The 13,930-nt window shown below is 53.9% G+C and overlaps 1 protein-coding gene across 1 annotated transcript; it reads right to left on the minus strand.

The window, feature by feature from the left end:
- Nucleotides 1–1,022: 1,022 nt before the first annotated feature.
- LOC147526287 (atos homolog protein B-like) lies at nt 1,023–7,383 on the minus strand. Its single transcript, XM_086630226.1, has 7 exons — nt 6,310–7,383; nt 4,651–4,709; nt 4,238–4,331; nt 3,602–3,760; nt 3,110–3,178; nt 1,518–1,723; nt 1,023–1,176 (listed from the first exon to the last, which is right to left on the minus strand). Exons 1-7 carry the CDS (start codon nt 7,381–7,383, stop codon nt 1,023–1,025), a joined length of 1,815 nt encoding a protein of 604 aa, XP_086486352.1.
- Nucleotides 7,384–13,930: the final 6,547 nt, after the last annotated feature.

The following is a 13,930-nucleotide window of genomic DNA, read 5'->3' on the forward strand; positions in this document are numbered from 1 at the left end:
AGGGCTCCTGCCTGTCCTCCAGCACCTGATCATGCTGCCAGCAGACCCCTGCCCAAAGCCATCTCCTGGATGAGATTCACCCCACGCACATGAAGACAGTGCAAGGCTCTGATTTTTTTGCAATCTCCACCTTCTCTCAGATCCACAACACATGGGCTCTGGAGGCTCCTGCCGGGAGGGCTGTCTCTGTGCTCCTGCAGAGAGCCCTAGGTCCCCATCCATGGGACAGCTGTGTCTCAGCCCCAGGAGCCATGGCAACAGCCAGTTCCCTGCCAGCCACAGTTTTCTTGGGGTCTGGCTTGCCCTAAAGGGATGGGAGGGCAATTCCAGGCCTCCCCAAGCTGCCTAAAGTGAGGCTGGCCCCACAGAGCTGCTGCCCAGCAAATCTTGGCCTCTCCCGGGGCTTTTAACACATCCTCATCATGGGAGCTGTACCCTGGCCAAGAGGTGGGTCACCCTCTCCTTCCACAGCCTGAGGTGTCCCCGTCCCCAGTCACCCTCACAGCCCCTGCAGCCCTGCCACAATCCGGGCAGCCCTGCACTGCTGAGTGCAGCCTCCCCACTGCTGGGGCCTCATCCAGCACCAAGAGGGTATAGGGAAGAACAGCACAGCACCTCCAATCCTCAACACAAGCTTCCTCTGTGCTCCCAACAACATTAAATACTAATAAATACAAATTCTTCTGCACATTCTGCTCCTAACCCTGGGACCAGTGTGGGCAGCCTCGCCCAGACTCCCCAGCTCCAGCCACATCTCTGAGCTGGGAGCAGCACTGGTAGAAGGCTTGGCATGTCCCTGGAGCACTGAAGCTGCTCCCCAGCCCCTGCCCCTCCTGGTGAAGCCCTCTCAGTGATCTCAACCCTGCTGCAGGGCACCAGCATGGCATCTGTGCTGCTCAGGAGGACGGGAGCACACAGGGAGGGTGATACTTCAAGGTGGTGCTTGCTCGCTGGCCCTTTACTCATCTCTCCCCGAGGTGCTGGGCTGGAGGCTCCCCGGTGGCCCTGGGGGATGGAGAAGGTCAGGCTCGGGGCGAGTAGCAGGGGTTCCTCGGCATCTCCGTAAAGAATTTCAGTTCATAGGTGATCCCTGAGTCGACCTCAATTGACTTGCGAGAGAAAAGCAGCTGGATGTCATCGTGAAGGTAGATCTTCCCAGACTTGGAGCTGTGAAACCTGAGTGGAGACAAGAGCAGGATGGAGGGACCTCAGGCTGCCAGGCAAGGGCAGGACAGCCTCAGTGGGGGGCACAACCCCCTCACCTACTTTGGCCCCTGGTCAAGGTGGCCATGCTCTGGTTGCCTTCAGAGGGACAGACTGCTGCTCTCAGGCAGAGCAGCAGCTCCAACCTCCCTGAAAAACAGCCAGTCCCTGCTCCTCCCCAGGGCCAAGGGGTCAGGCTGCCATCCTCCCACTCTGGCAGGAGGGCCTGCAGGTTTGGGGGAAGCAGGGACACATGGGAGAGGAGCCCAGGGGCAACCCTGGGGCAGGCGCCCATCCCTCCCGGCGTGCCCTACCTTAGGTGCGTCAGGTAGCAGAGGACCCTGTGGGGTGGGCCGGTGCCTGGTGGGTTGCTGAGGGCCACAGTGGCCCTTTCCTCCTCCCCCACGGGCACCAGGAAGATGCGATGGCATAGGAAGGTCACGTGGTTGGCCGGCATATCCTGGAAGTTGTACGTCGCCAAGAACATCTTCACCACAGTCTTGTTGGGGTTAAATAAGGTCTAGGGGTAAAGGGGTAGAGAGTAAGACTGTGAAGGGCACAGGAATGGATCCATAGGGCAGGGCTAGGGCATCTAGGGGCAGCATCAGTGGGTCCAAGGGCCCAGAAAGCCCCACACCAACCCCAGAGGGCTTAGTCCCACAGGTCACAGGTCAGTCCTTTCCACGCACCTCCACTCCCATACTCCCATCCCCATTGCATGTACACACTCTCCTGCCAAGACCCTTGTCTCTCCCTGTTGGAGTGCAGAAGAGACTGCACAAAGAAAACCTTGTGTAAATAAGGACTGGAGCTGGGAAGTTAGGCCTCAAGGGCAGAATGCCCTTGAAGTTAAGGATAAGAAAACTATGCTGTATGATAAGGGAGTAGTGTTTGCTTAGAGCAGAGCTTCGCTAGGCGGGTGTCTGTTTGAAATAAGCTGTTAAATATGACAAGCGTATGTATCATCCAATAATGGTGTAGAAAAGGTGTGGTCTCAGGATTATTGGCAAATACTGTCTATATAAGCAATAAGAACTGCGCAATAAACGAGACTTCCTGCAGCTAACTCATATTGAGTCGTCTCAGTACTTCTCCAAATCCCTTCTCCGCATTATGGCGCCCGAACAGGGACAGGAAGAATGAGCTGGACTCACTATCGTTTCGCTCGGGACATCTATTACTTGTTTTGAACGAGTGTTATTTTAGCGGAGAAGGGACGGCGACTTCAGGCGGCCTATAGGGGAAAGCCGGGCGGATCTACATACAGGCGGCCTATAGAGGAAAGCCGGACGATCTGCGGGATCCATTGTCGCGATTGGTGAGAAGCTTCTTAGAGGAGCGTGGATTAAAACTTGGAAAAAGATATTGGCCCCCTGATTGCAGTGGGGTATGCAAAAGATATTATTGGGAAACACGAAGAATTAGGAACCAAAGGAAAGAAGAAGTAAGCGACTGAAGAAAAAAAAATAAGCGACACCTGCCTCAACAGGAGGAGGTAAGCGACTGGGAACAATGGGAAGCACGGCTTTAACAGAACATAAGTCTGTAGTTAAGGTGTTGACAAAGTGCTAGAGAAACCAGCACTATTAACAGTTCTGACTTGATAAAACTCCAGGTACTCCTGGTTTGGGTATCAGCCCATGTACCGGAGGCAAACTCTTCAAACATCTCCCCACCAAACTCTTCCTTCTCTGCATCTCCCATCACCTTGTCTCCCTGCCAGCACCCCAGGGACCCTGTGCTCCCCTCTGAGGTGCTTTCTCGGCAGCCACATACTCCCTCTGCACAGAGCTTTCTGGCTGCTGCCCTGCCAAACAACGTAATGGAGTGTATCCACCTTGGGGAGAAACTGGAGCCTACCCAGCCCCCTCCTCATGGTGCTGCCAGAGGCCAGGAGACGACTCACCACTTGGATGGTTCCAGCTTTGGGGACACTGTAACCCTTCTTTCCCAAAGCCTCCAAGTCAATCACTCCCTGGGGCAAAAGAAAGCAGGTGAGAGAGGGAGAAAGCCCGTGGAGAGCCCAGCTGGGACCCAGCATGGGGCCACAAGCCCCTCTTGCCAGGAACACCTGGCATAAGGTGGCAAGACAACACTCAGCTCAGTCCCTCCCCAGATGGAAGGATGAACAAGCAGCAACACTGAGGTGACAGCAAAGCAGCAGCCATGAGACGGCTGGGCAGCAGCCTGCCTGTTTAAACACCTGCAAGTGTTCCTGCTTCTTTCCCTCTTTGCTCTGTGAGTTAAATATTGCTCCCGACATAGCCAGTGGTCTCCTCAGGTAGGTGGTTGCTTGAGCTGTGCTCTCTGGAGGGAGGCAACCCCTGAGGATGCTCAGTGCCTGGGTACAGCCTCCGCTCACCTCCCCCATGGTCCCAGCCCTCCCTCATCTGCGTACCAGGAAAGGCGAGGGCACGCTATGTTCGGAGATGTCGAAGTAGGTGACATCAACGGGCAAGGTGGCATGCTGGGGGCAGTAGGAGCCACTGGCACCAATCTCTGCCATGAACCCCTCGATCCTCCACGATGGTGTAAAGCGCCCTTTCAGGATGGACTCCTGAGAGAGGAAGGGAGCGTTAGGGACCTTCAAACACCAGTCCTGCCTCTCACCTCTAAGCTGCAGGTGAGATCACCCCCATCTCCACCACAACCACATCTGCTTGTCCTTGCATGTCTCCTGGCTCTCTGGAGACTGCTCATGAGTGGTCCTGGCTGCTTGCTCCAAGACAGACTCATCCTGAATTGGTGGGCTGAAACTAGCCATCTAACACAGAGAAGCAATGGGAGTGCCTCGGCTCAGCTCCACAGTGGCCATCTCAGCAGGGTCTGGGGTCCTAGCGCGTCACCCAAAGATCTGCTGTCCGAGTCATTCCACTGGCAGATGGTGGCTGCATGAACAGCCACTGCATGCCAGGCCCTTGGGGACAATCAGCCCAGCCCCATGCTGGGGTTCCCGTTGGGCTCAGCCTCTCATGCCCATCACCAGCCCAGCCCAGAGCCTGCAGGGACCTCCTTGGCAGGTGGGTGCTGTTACCTCAAAGTTGCCCAGCAGAGCATGGCTGGTGGTGGTGGCCCAGAGCGCTGTGGAGGACTTGGTACCCCTCTGGAGGCTGCTCCAGAGACATCGCCTTTGAGAGAGAAGATCAGTGTCAGACTGGAGAGCACGCAGCCCTGGGCTGCCCATGTCCCTGGGGGTGCGGATCCCTCTCCAGGTCCTCCCATCCCTTTGGGAGGATTGATTGGAGATTGAACTCACTTTCCTACCTCCCAGGGGCAGAAGGAACCTCCCTCTGCTCCACAACCTGGGGTCTTGTGGAGGAGAGATGCTTGGGGCAGGGAAGGGAAGAGGATTTGTCCCAACCCGACCCTCTCATGGAGCTGCAGGATGCTAGGGTGGCCGGTCACCCTGGGCTCCCAGAGCTGGCCCTTGGGGATGCCAAGACTCACGACTTGAGGTGCAGCCTGCTCTTCAGCCTCCTCCTGACCGCAGTGCAATCCACAGAGCTCTGGAGGGGGCATGAAATCGAGAACTGTGTTAGGGCAGCAACTGGGGACTGTGCACCCCCAGGAGGTGCCCCTTGCCCTGCCCCACAGCCCCATGAGGGTCCCAGCAGATCGGACAGGCTGTCAGTGGCCTCCGCAGGGGCAGCCAGCAGGGCAGCAGGAGGGCTGGGGTGGGGACATGGGGCTGCCAAAACCAAGACCTGGCTGCAAGGGCAGGTCTTTACCCTCCCAAAGTGGCTCTTCTGGGGAAAGGGGTGTTGGTACCCAGCCTGAAGGTACAGTGCACAGCTCCCACCCTGCAAAGCAGGTCTCAGGGCCAGCCCCAGTGAGCAAGACACCTCCAGACAGAGCCATGCACCAATATCTCTTTGCATCTCCCAGGGAAGAAAAGTCCCATCCCCAGGCAATTCATGCAAAGTCCTTGGTAATGCCTCTGGGCAGAGGGTCGTGCTGCCCACATCCAGGCTCCTACAGCTGTAGAGTGAGGGGGGGGGTTAAAGCTAGGGCCACACTGCAGCTTCCTTTTAAAGATCTTCCCTTTTCAGGGGGTACACCTTCCCTCCTGGAAGTCACACAAAAGGATGATAGAGCTGGCTGTCATGACTGGGTGGGAAAACCAAGGGAAGCTGCTGGAGAGCTTCACTCTGCAAGAGCAGTGCTGAGGGCAGCCAGGCTGGGGAAAAGTCACCAAAAAGGGCACATGGGCAGGGATCGAGCTGTGCCCCATGGACAGTGTGTCCTGGCTCCAAGCAGCAAGAAGCCAGGGTAGCTCTGCTGTCGGTCCCTGCGAGCCCCTGCACCATAGGATACCCCAGGGAAGGAGAGGAGCATGCCAGCTCTGGCATGAGCCTGCTGCAGCCTCAGCCGGCAGGACATGGTGAAGGCAGGGAGCTGGTCAGGAGGGGCTGGTAAGCAGGGAGCAATCGCAGGCAGCTCCTGAGCTGCCAGGGTAGTTGCAAACCTCTGGAGTCCATTTCTGAGAGCTTGTGGCACTCTGGGGACATGCCACAGACACCCCAGAACTGCAGAAAAGCCAGTGGCATCTCTGCACACAGCACTAGGACTCCCACTCCCTAGCCAGAGCATGTCCAGTCCTGCTCCCTGCCACCAAAACCCTTGGCCAGCAGGTAGAGTACCCTGATGAATATCATGGCCAGGGACCCAAACCATCCCACCCCTCTGCCTTCTTCTCCCCCAGGCAGGAAGAGGACAGCTACTCTTCCCAAGCCTGCCAGTAAGCCTGGCTTAACATGAAGCTGTCAGACACTGACTGTGGCACCATGCTGTGTGTCCAACTCTTGCTGTCACGGAGAGGTTGTGTCCTGTTTGAATGAGGCTCTCCAGGCCAGAGAGCTGGTTGCAAGCAGCAGATCCGGTGACTACAAGGTGTCAAGAGCCAGTGACAACTTACAGACAGTGTGTCCCAGGGCTGGCTGTCAGCCGCTGCCCTGCTCACACCAGTGCTGTGGCACTGGGATAGAACAGGGTGCTGTGCCATGACAGACCACGTACCCACAAGGACCATGTTTTGACCACGAGGACAGCCCTGAGCTCTGTGTGTCCCCAGGACATTCCCTACCTCTCCCCATGAGCGATGCTCACCTTGGCCGTGGGAAGCAGGTGATTCCAGAAAGGTGTCCCCTTGGCATCAGTGCTGCGGCAGGCCATGGGCACTGGATGGTATGGTAGGACCCTCTTCTTCCTTGCTGTCGAGGACAGGCTCTCGTCCTCAGAGCAGGAGTTGGCCACAACCTCATCAGTGGGCAGCAGCTTCCTTTTGGCTGGGCAGCTGCTGCTGCTGAGCCAGCTGCTCCCACAGCGCATCTTCTCCAGGGAGCTCAGGTTGCTGGGCTCAGGGCTGAGCATTATCTGTGGAGCTGGGGGCTCCTTGCACCCATTGGCCACCACTAGCCATTCCTCTTCTCCAATAGCCCTGCTGCTGTGAGCCAGGCTGCTCCCTGGCTTCTCTCTCTTCCCATCAGAGTCCAACTGGGGAGTTTGTACAATATTGTGCAAATCAAGGTAAAGTAGGTTGTGGCCATTCATCAGCTCCCTGTTATCCCCGTAGTCTGTGGGCTGATCCCCCAGTGGGACAGGGCAACCATCTCTCGTGTGCAAAGTACTGCAAGCAATGTGCCAGGAGGAGGAGAAGACATCCTGCAACTTGTCCTCTCTGCTGGCCTTGGGGCTGTGGCTAGGGCTGCCCTCACACTGGTGCTCCACCATCCGCAGCCCACTGTGGGAGAAGTGCTGGGCAGAGCCACACAGGGATAGTTCTTCCACCAGCAGACCATCCTCAAAGGTATCATCATTGTCCAGGGTAGCCTGCCCAGGGCCCCTGTTGCACTTGCCGTCTACTCCCCTGCCACCCCAGTGAGTTTGTTTGGGATCTTGCTTCCCCTCTGGAGTTTGCTGCTCGGGGCAACCCCTCTTGATGGCTGGCTGGCTGCCTGCCCACTGCTCCGTGCTCTCAGAGGAGCTGGAGAGATGGGAGAAGATGGAGACCTGGTAAACCTTCTGGCACTTGATCTCAGTCTCGTTGTAGCCCATGAGGATGCCACAGTGGGTGCAGCGCTGTGAGGAAGGCTCCAAGGGTGCCTCTTCACTGGGCTGGGACAGGCTGGGATCTGTGCCGTGGTCCAGAGGCAGGGACGTCTTTGTGTGGATGTGCCGCATGGAGCCTTACTTGTCTGGACTTTGAGTGGAGTCAGAGTCAGAACAGCCCATGCAGTAGCAGAAGAGGGACTGTAAAGTGCCACAGGTCACAGTGCAAGGACAGGAGGTGGGAGCTGGACCCCTCCTCGCTCAGGATGTCCGGGTGAGCCCTCTGCTACGGGGTGCACTGCAGTGCAGCATCTGGAAAGAGAGAGCAGGAGGATGGAGATCAGCCCAAGATCCCCGTTCTCATCCAGCCTTTTGGCTGCAAAGGACCTACCAGGATGCGGACAGCTCCCCGTACAGCCCCACTCGGACCTTCCTCTCTGGGGACGGGAAGAGGAACCAGGCTGGTGTGGCTCTCCAGGGATCCCTGTGGCATCACCCACCTGCAAGATCAGCACTTCCTTCCTGGCCTGGGCATGGAGAGGAATCTCCATCTGGACTGGAGGCTACTGGGGACAAGTCTGGACAAGTGGGGAGAAGGGGGCCTGCCCTCTGCCAGGGACTTGACATGCTTGTGCTGTTCTGGAGCACAGGAGTCAGGCAGGTCAGACCAGTCCCAGGGGCTCAGGCCTGTAATCACCCCTTTGGGCCACAGCAACAAGATCTTCCAGTGCTCACCAAGAAGACCTGCCCTGGCCACATGCACTGAATGAGGCAGGGCTGGCACCCTAGGCTGCCAGACCCATGGCAGGGATGAGAACCTGACCTAACATCACAGTTAGCTCTGCTGGCTTGGACCAGAGACCTCCACCACCTCAATTACCAGCTGAGTGGTACCAGGGGCTGCAGAGCCCACCATGGGCTCCTGCACCATCCACCCACTCCTGTACCATTTATTTATCACCCACTCCTGCCTGCCCCAAGGGCCCGACCTCCTTTCTGCATGAGGTCTCACTTTTGATTTTTAGCCCTGTTTCAGAGCTATGAGAATCCTGGCCACAAGTTTTTCTGACATGATAAATATTGAAATGGCTGCAAGAGCCGAAGAGATGCAGGAAAAGCCACTGGAAGACTGAGGAGCTCCAGAGCCTGACAAACAGCCTGTGCCTGTGGAGCAAAGGCTTAGGGGTAGGTGTGCAATAGGAGACTGCACAGAAGCTTTATCCCTCCCTGCGAGATTATGTCCAACCCAAGTGTTGTCCTCGTGATTTTTTGATGCGAGAATACTCCTCCGGACAAGACAAAGCATTGGAGCGTCCCTCACCCTTTGCCCCAACAGCCTCCCCTTCTTCTGCATCTCAACCGGCTACTTCAGCCATTACAGCAGAACGTGTTCTTCCTACTGCTCCGCCATTGGCCCCTCAACCAGACCAGGCACCACAAGGACCGTTCCCGGGCATGGCACCCTGGTTTACCGCAACTTCATGTCCTGCGGCATCACCCATATCGCCCGGCTATCTGCCACGGGCACAAATGGAGCAACCCCGAACAACACATTCCATAATACACCAGGTTATGGCAGGTTTGCAAGGAATGTCGCAGCAACTAACGGCATTGATGGAAATGTTGCGGCAAGTTACTGCTGCTGGATCTGTGCCGGGAAAACCTGGGCTGGCCGTGCCAACCAGCCCAGCAATGACCCCGGAAGTGGCGCCAAGCATGCCACTGACAACAGCAGTGGCACCTTCACAGACAGTGGTGCCGACACAAGTTTCCGCAACCCAGACTGCATCTCCATGGACTGTTCCCCAACTGGCCACAGCCTCCGCCTTTACACAACCCATTGGCCCAGCGTCTGCATCCTGTCAGAAGCCATTGGACACACCCCTGCCTGATGATGTTTCATCACTGCAGGAAGCCGTGGCGACGGTCAGACGACAACAAACATGGCCGGCCCACAACTGTCCCTGGACGCTTCCCGAATGCAAGGTGACTGTGCGTCCAAAAAATTCAAAACGGTTCTGGGAAGAAGTCAAGAGGCGGGCTCTGGAAGCTGGGGACTGGGACCTAATAGAAAAAGTTGGGTTGCCTGAAAAGGGGTCTGAGCAGATTGTTCAGGGAAGTAATGAACGAACAGAGGATCTTATCCAAGCCTTCCCAGTACAAAAGGTGCTTCCCAACTCAGGTCAAATTGACAAACACTAAACCATTGCCTGGAAGGTAGTCCAAGACCTGCAGACCAAGGTAGCACAATACGGGTTAGACTCTCCTCAGGTCATGCAGATCATCAGGATATTAAATACTGACCTACTCTCCCCATTCGACATGAAACATCTAGGTCAGGTATTATTTCAACCAGTACAATATACGGTCTTTGAGGCCAATTGGAGAAGAATGGCTGAGAGAGCTGCAGCCGGAAATATGCAATTACCCCCAACTGACCCCAGATACGGAGCTCCAGCAGATGCTCTACTGGGAGCCAATGCTTTCGCTGACCCCGATTTTCAAGCTACATGGCACCCCCAAGTTCTTGAGCAAGCCCAAAAGATCGGCGTGGGAGCTCTATTAAAGGGCATAGATATGGCTGCCCCAAAAACACAGTACGTGAAGATTTATCAGGGGCAGAAAGAACACTTTTTATCTTTTGTAGAGAAAGTTGCTGTAGCCCTCGAAAAACAGGTCGAAGATGAAAACCTGAGACAACTACTATGTAAGCAGCTGGCAAAAGACAATGCCAATGAAGAATGTAGAAAAATCATAAATTCCATGCCAGGGGAGCCTACACTAACAGAAATGATCGAAGCATGCTCTAAGCTAGAATCTGAAAGCTATAAGTCTGCTCTGGCCACTATTCTACGGCCTATTCAACCCAAAAATGCTGACCCGGAACCGAAAAGACAACCTAAGAGGGACAATAGACAAAGATAGATGAGGCAAAGAAGAAACAAGGATAACAGGAGACCTGCTCGCTGCATAAGATGCGATAAGCCAGGCCATTCTGCGAGATATTGTGAATCCTTGTATCATGCCAATGGCCGACCCCTGACACGTTCGGGAAACTTCCCCAGGAGTGCAATGGGGATGTGCGCTCAGACAGAAATGTTTCCCCAGGGCATGATACCAACCCAGGCTTACTCAGCCAGCTTGCAGCCAGCACAAAGGGATCAGCCGGGGTGGATGTGTGCACCGCAACAACAGTCGTCTTAGAATCCTGTCGGGTCTATAAGGTTCCCTTGGATGCATTTGGGCCTCTAGGACATGGGCTAAGTGCATTATTGGTGGGAAGATCTAGTACCACCATTCAAGGGATCTTTGTTCACCCAGGAGTTATTGACGCTGACTTCACAGGACAAATTTGTGCGATGATTTCCACGCCCACCCCCCCATCACAATACCGGAAAAGACTCGGATCGCTCAACTTGTACCCTTCAAATCAAGTGTCCCTAAGGCAAAACAACAGAGTCGTGAAGGTGGTGGCTTTGGTTCCACAGGACTTCCGCAAGTTTACTGGACTGCGGATATCTCCAGCCAAAAGCCACAGATGACTTGCACCTTAATATTGCCAGATGCCCAGCCGTCCAGGATTCAGCTCCGAGGTTTGATTGACACAGGTGCTGATGTGACAATCGTCTCCTTCTCCGCATGGCCTCCTACATGGCCTTTAGCCCCCGCGGGGTCAGCCATTGCAGGACTGGGAGGAACCACACAGAGTTATCGAAGCGAACGACCTGTGGTGGTAAAGAACGCAGAGGGTCAAACAGCTACAATTCGGCCCTATGTCACTACAGCTCCATTTAACCTCTGGGGGTGAGATGTCTTGGCGGCCTGGGGAGTACGTATCGGGACAAATTTTTGATGGGGGCCACTGTACTGAAGGGCGCACGGTATCCTACGTTGCCTTTGCGATGGTTAGCAAACCAACCCATCTGACAACCCCAGTGGCCCCTACCGAAAGAAAAATTCGTTGCCCTTCATCACCTAGTTAAGGAACAATTACAACAGGGACACCTTGAAACTTCTACCAGTCCCTGGAATACGCCTGTCTTCGTAATTAAGAAGAAATCAGGAAAATGCTGCAAGACCTCCGAAAAATCAATGCAGTAATGGAAAGCATGGGGGCATTGCAGCCTGGTATGCCCTCACCCACCATGATTCCAGCAGGGTGGGAAGTCTTGATTATTGATTTGAAGGACTGTTTTTTCATGATCCCCTTACATCCTAATGACAAACCAAAATTTGCCTTTACTGTACCTGCGGTTAACAATGCTGAACCTGCAAAGAGATATCAATGGAAGGTCCTACCTCAGGGCATGAAGAACAGCCCGACTATCTGTCAATGGTACGTTGCTCAAGCTTTGTCCGGAATCCGTAAGCAGTTCCCTGAAGCATACTGCTACCATTACATGGATGATATCCTGGTAGCAGCATCCACCCAGGACGAGCTGCTGAAGATACAGCCTCGGCTACTCGCTGCTCTGCATTCTTATTGATTGCAAGTGGCTCTAGAGAAAGTTCAACAGCATCCTCCTTGGAGATATTTAGGAGTCAAAATTTTGGACCAAACTATACAACACCAAGAGGTGCAATTCTCGAGTTCTATTAAGACCTTGAATGACGCTCAAACTGTTGGGCGTCATCAATTGGTTACGTCCCTATCTAGGGCTAACCACGGCACAACTTGCGCCGCTCTTTAATATTTTAAAGGGGGACCCTGAATTGAATTCACCTCGAAAATTGACTCCTGAAGCGCGACGGGCACTAGAGGAGGTTCAACAGGCCATTTCTGCTCGTCAGGTTTACCGAATAGATCCCTCCATTGATATTACCGTTTTTATTACCACTCCAGATTCTCATCCAACAGGTATCATTGGCCAATGGAACAAACAGTGGTCTGACCTCTTGCATATTCTGGAATGGGTCTTTTTGCCGCACCAACCAAAAAAGACAGCATCTACGTTATTTGGATTAATTGCTTGTCTGATAATCAAATGCCGTCAGCGCTGTCTACAATTGATGGCAGCAGATCCTGCAATAATTGTTCTGCCAGTACAGCAGGAATACTTTGAGTGGAGCCTTACTAACAGTGCTCCTCTCCAAAGTGCGCTGGAAAATTTCTCAGGACAAATTGCATACCATCTGCCTAGCCATAAATTGCTGCAATTGGCAAGATCGACAAGCTTTACCTTGCGGTCAAAAAATAGCCGAGTGCCAGTACAAGGACCCACCGTCTTCACTGATGGGTCTGGGAAAACTGGGAAAGCTATTGTTACCTGGAAGGAGGAATCTGAGTGGCAGGTGCTGGAAGGCCACGAGTCAGGCTCAGCCCAGTTGGTTGAACTAAGGGCTGTTGCCATGGCCTTTCAACAGTTCTCGCAGGTACCTTTGAATTTGGTCACCGATTCCACCTATGTGGCAGATATAACGCAACGCTTAGATTGTTCACTTCTGAAAGAAGTGAATAATGCAGCTCTGTTTTCTCTATTAAAAACCTTATGGTGTGCAATTCAAGATCGATTTCACCCATATTACATCCTGCATATCCATAGTCATACTAATTTGCCAGGCTTTATAATGGAAGGCAACGCCAGGGCTGACATGCTAGCTAACCCCGCATGGGTAGCACCTCAGCCCGATAAAATCGCACAAGCCAAGGCATCACATAATTTTTTCCATCAAAGTGCGCATACCCTGCAGAAGCAGTTCCACTTAACGCCCACTGAGGCTCGGGACATTGTCAGCGCTTGCGCTGACTGCCACGGACTTGCGGCACCTCTGCCATCGGGGGTAAACCCCAGAGGCCTAAAGGCCCTGCAGCTTTGGCAGACGGATGTAACGCATGTTCCTGAATTTGGCAGGTTTAAGTATGTGCACGTGTCTATTGACACTTTCTCCTCAGCTATGTGGGCAACTGCTCATACTGGGGAGAAAAGTCGCGATGCCATTGCCCATTGGAAACTCGCTTTTGCGGTCTTGGGCGTGCCTTTTTCTATAAAAACCGATAATGGCCCGGCCTACGTCTCACAGAAGACGCGGCAGTTTTTACAACTATGGGGTGTAGATCATACTTTGGGTATTCCGCATTGTCCTACTGGCCAAGCCATTGTTGAACACGCTCATGGTACCTTGAAGCGTGTTTTAGAAAAACAAAAAGGGGGAATGCATGGAGAAACCCCGCAGAGTCGCCTAGAAAAAGCGTTATACACAATTAACCATCTTACGGTGCCATCAAATTCAAATAATCCCATTATTTTGAATCATTTTCTTTTGTTGCAGTCTTCAGGCGAGACGCACCTGCCCCGAGCAAAAGTCTGGATACGGGACCTACTCACTAAGACGTGGGAAGGCCCATATGAGCTTATTGCTTGGCGTCGTGGGTATGCTTGCGTTTCCACAGATACTGGGGTACGATGGCTACCCGCAAGACATTTCCACAGATACTGGGATACGATGGCTACCTGCAAGATGCGTCCGCCCTGACCTGCAACATCAGAAACAGAACAGGCAACATCCGAACGATGGCCAGAACGGAGATCATCCATCAAATGACCCTTCTAATGGAAATAATGACATCGGCCATCAACCTGTTCCTTCCACGAGTAGAGACTAAATTTCAAGTCTCCGTCGGAGTCAGAATGTTAGAATTAATAACTAAATGTATGACTGGTTTGCTAGATGTATCTCC

This window comes from Tauraco erythrolophus, chromosome W (genome assembly GCF_009769465.1).
Source record: "Tauraco erythrolophus isolate bTauEry1 chromosome W, bTauEry1.pri, whole genome shotgun sequence".
NCBI lineage: Eukaryota > Metazoa > Chordata > Aves > Musophagiformes > Musophagidae > Tauraco > Tauraco erythrolophus.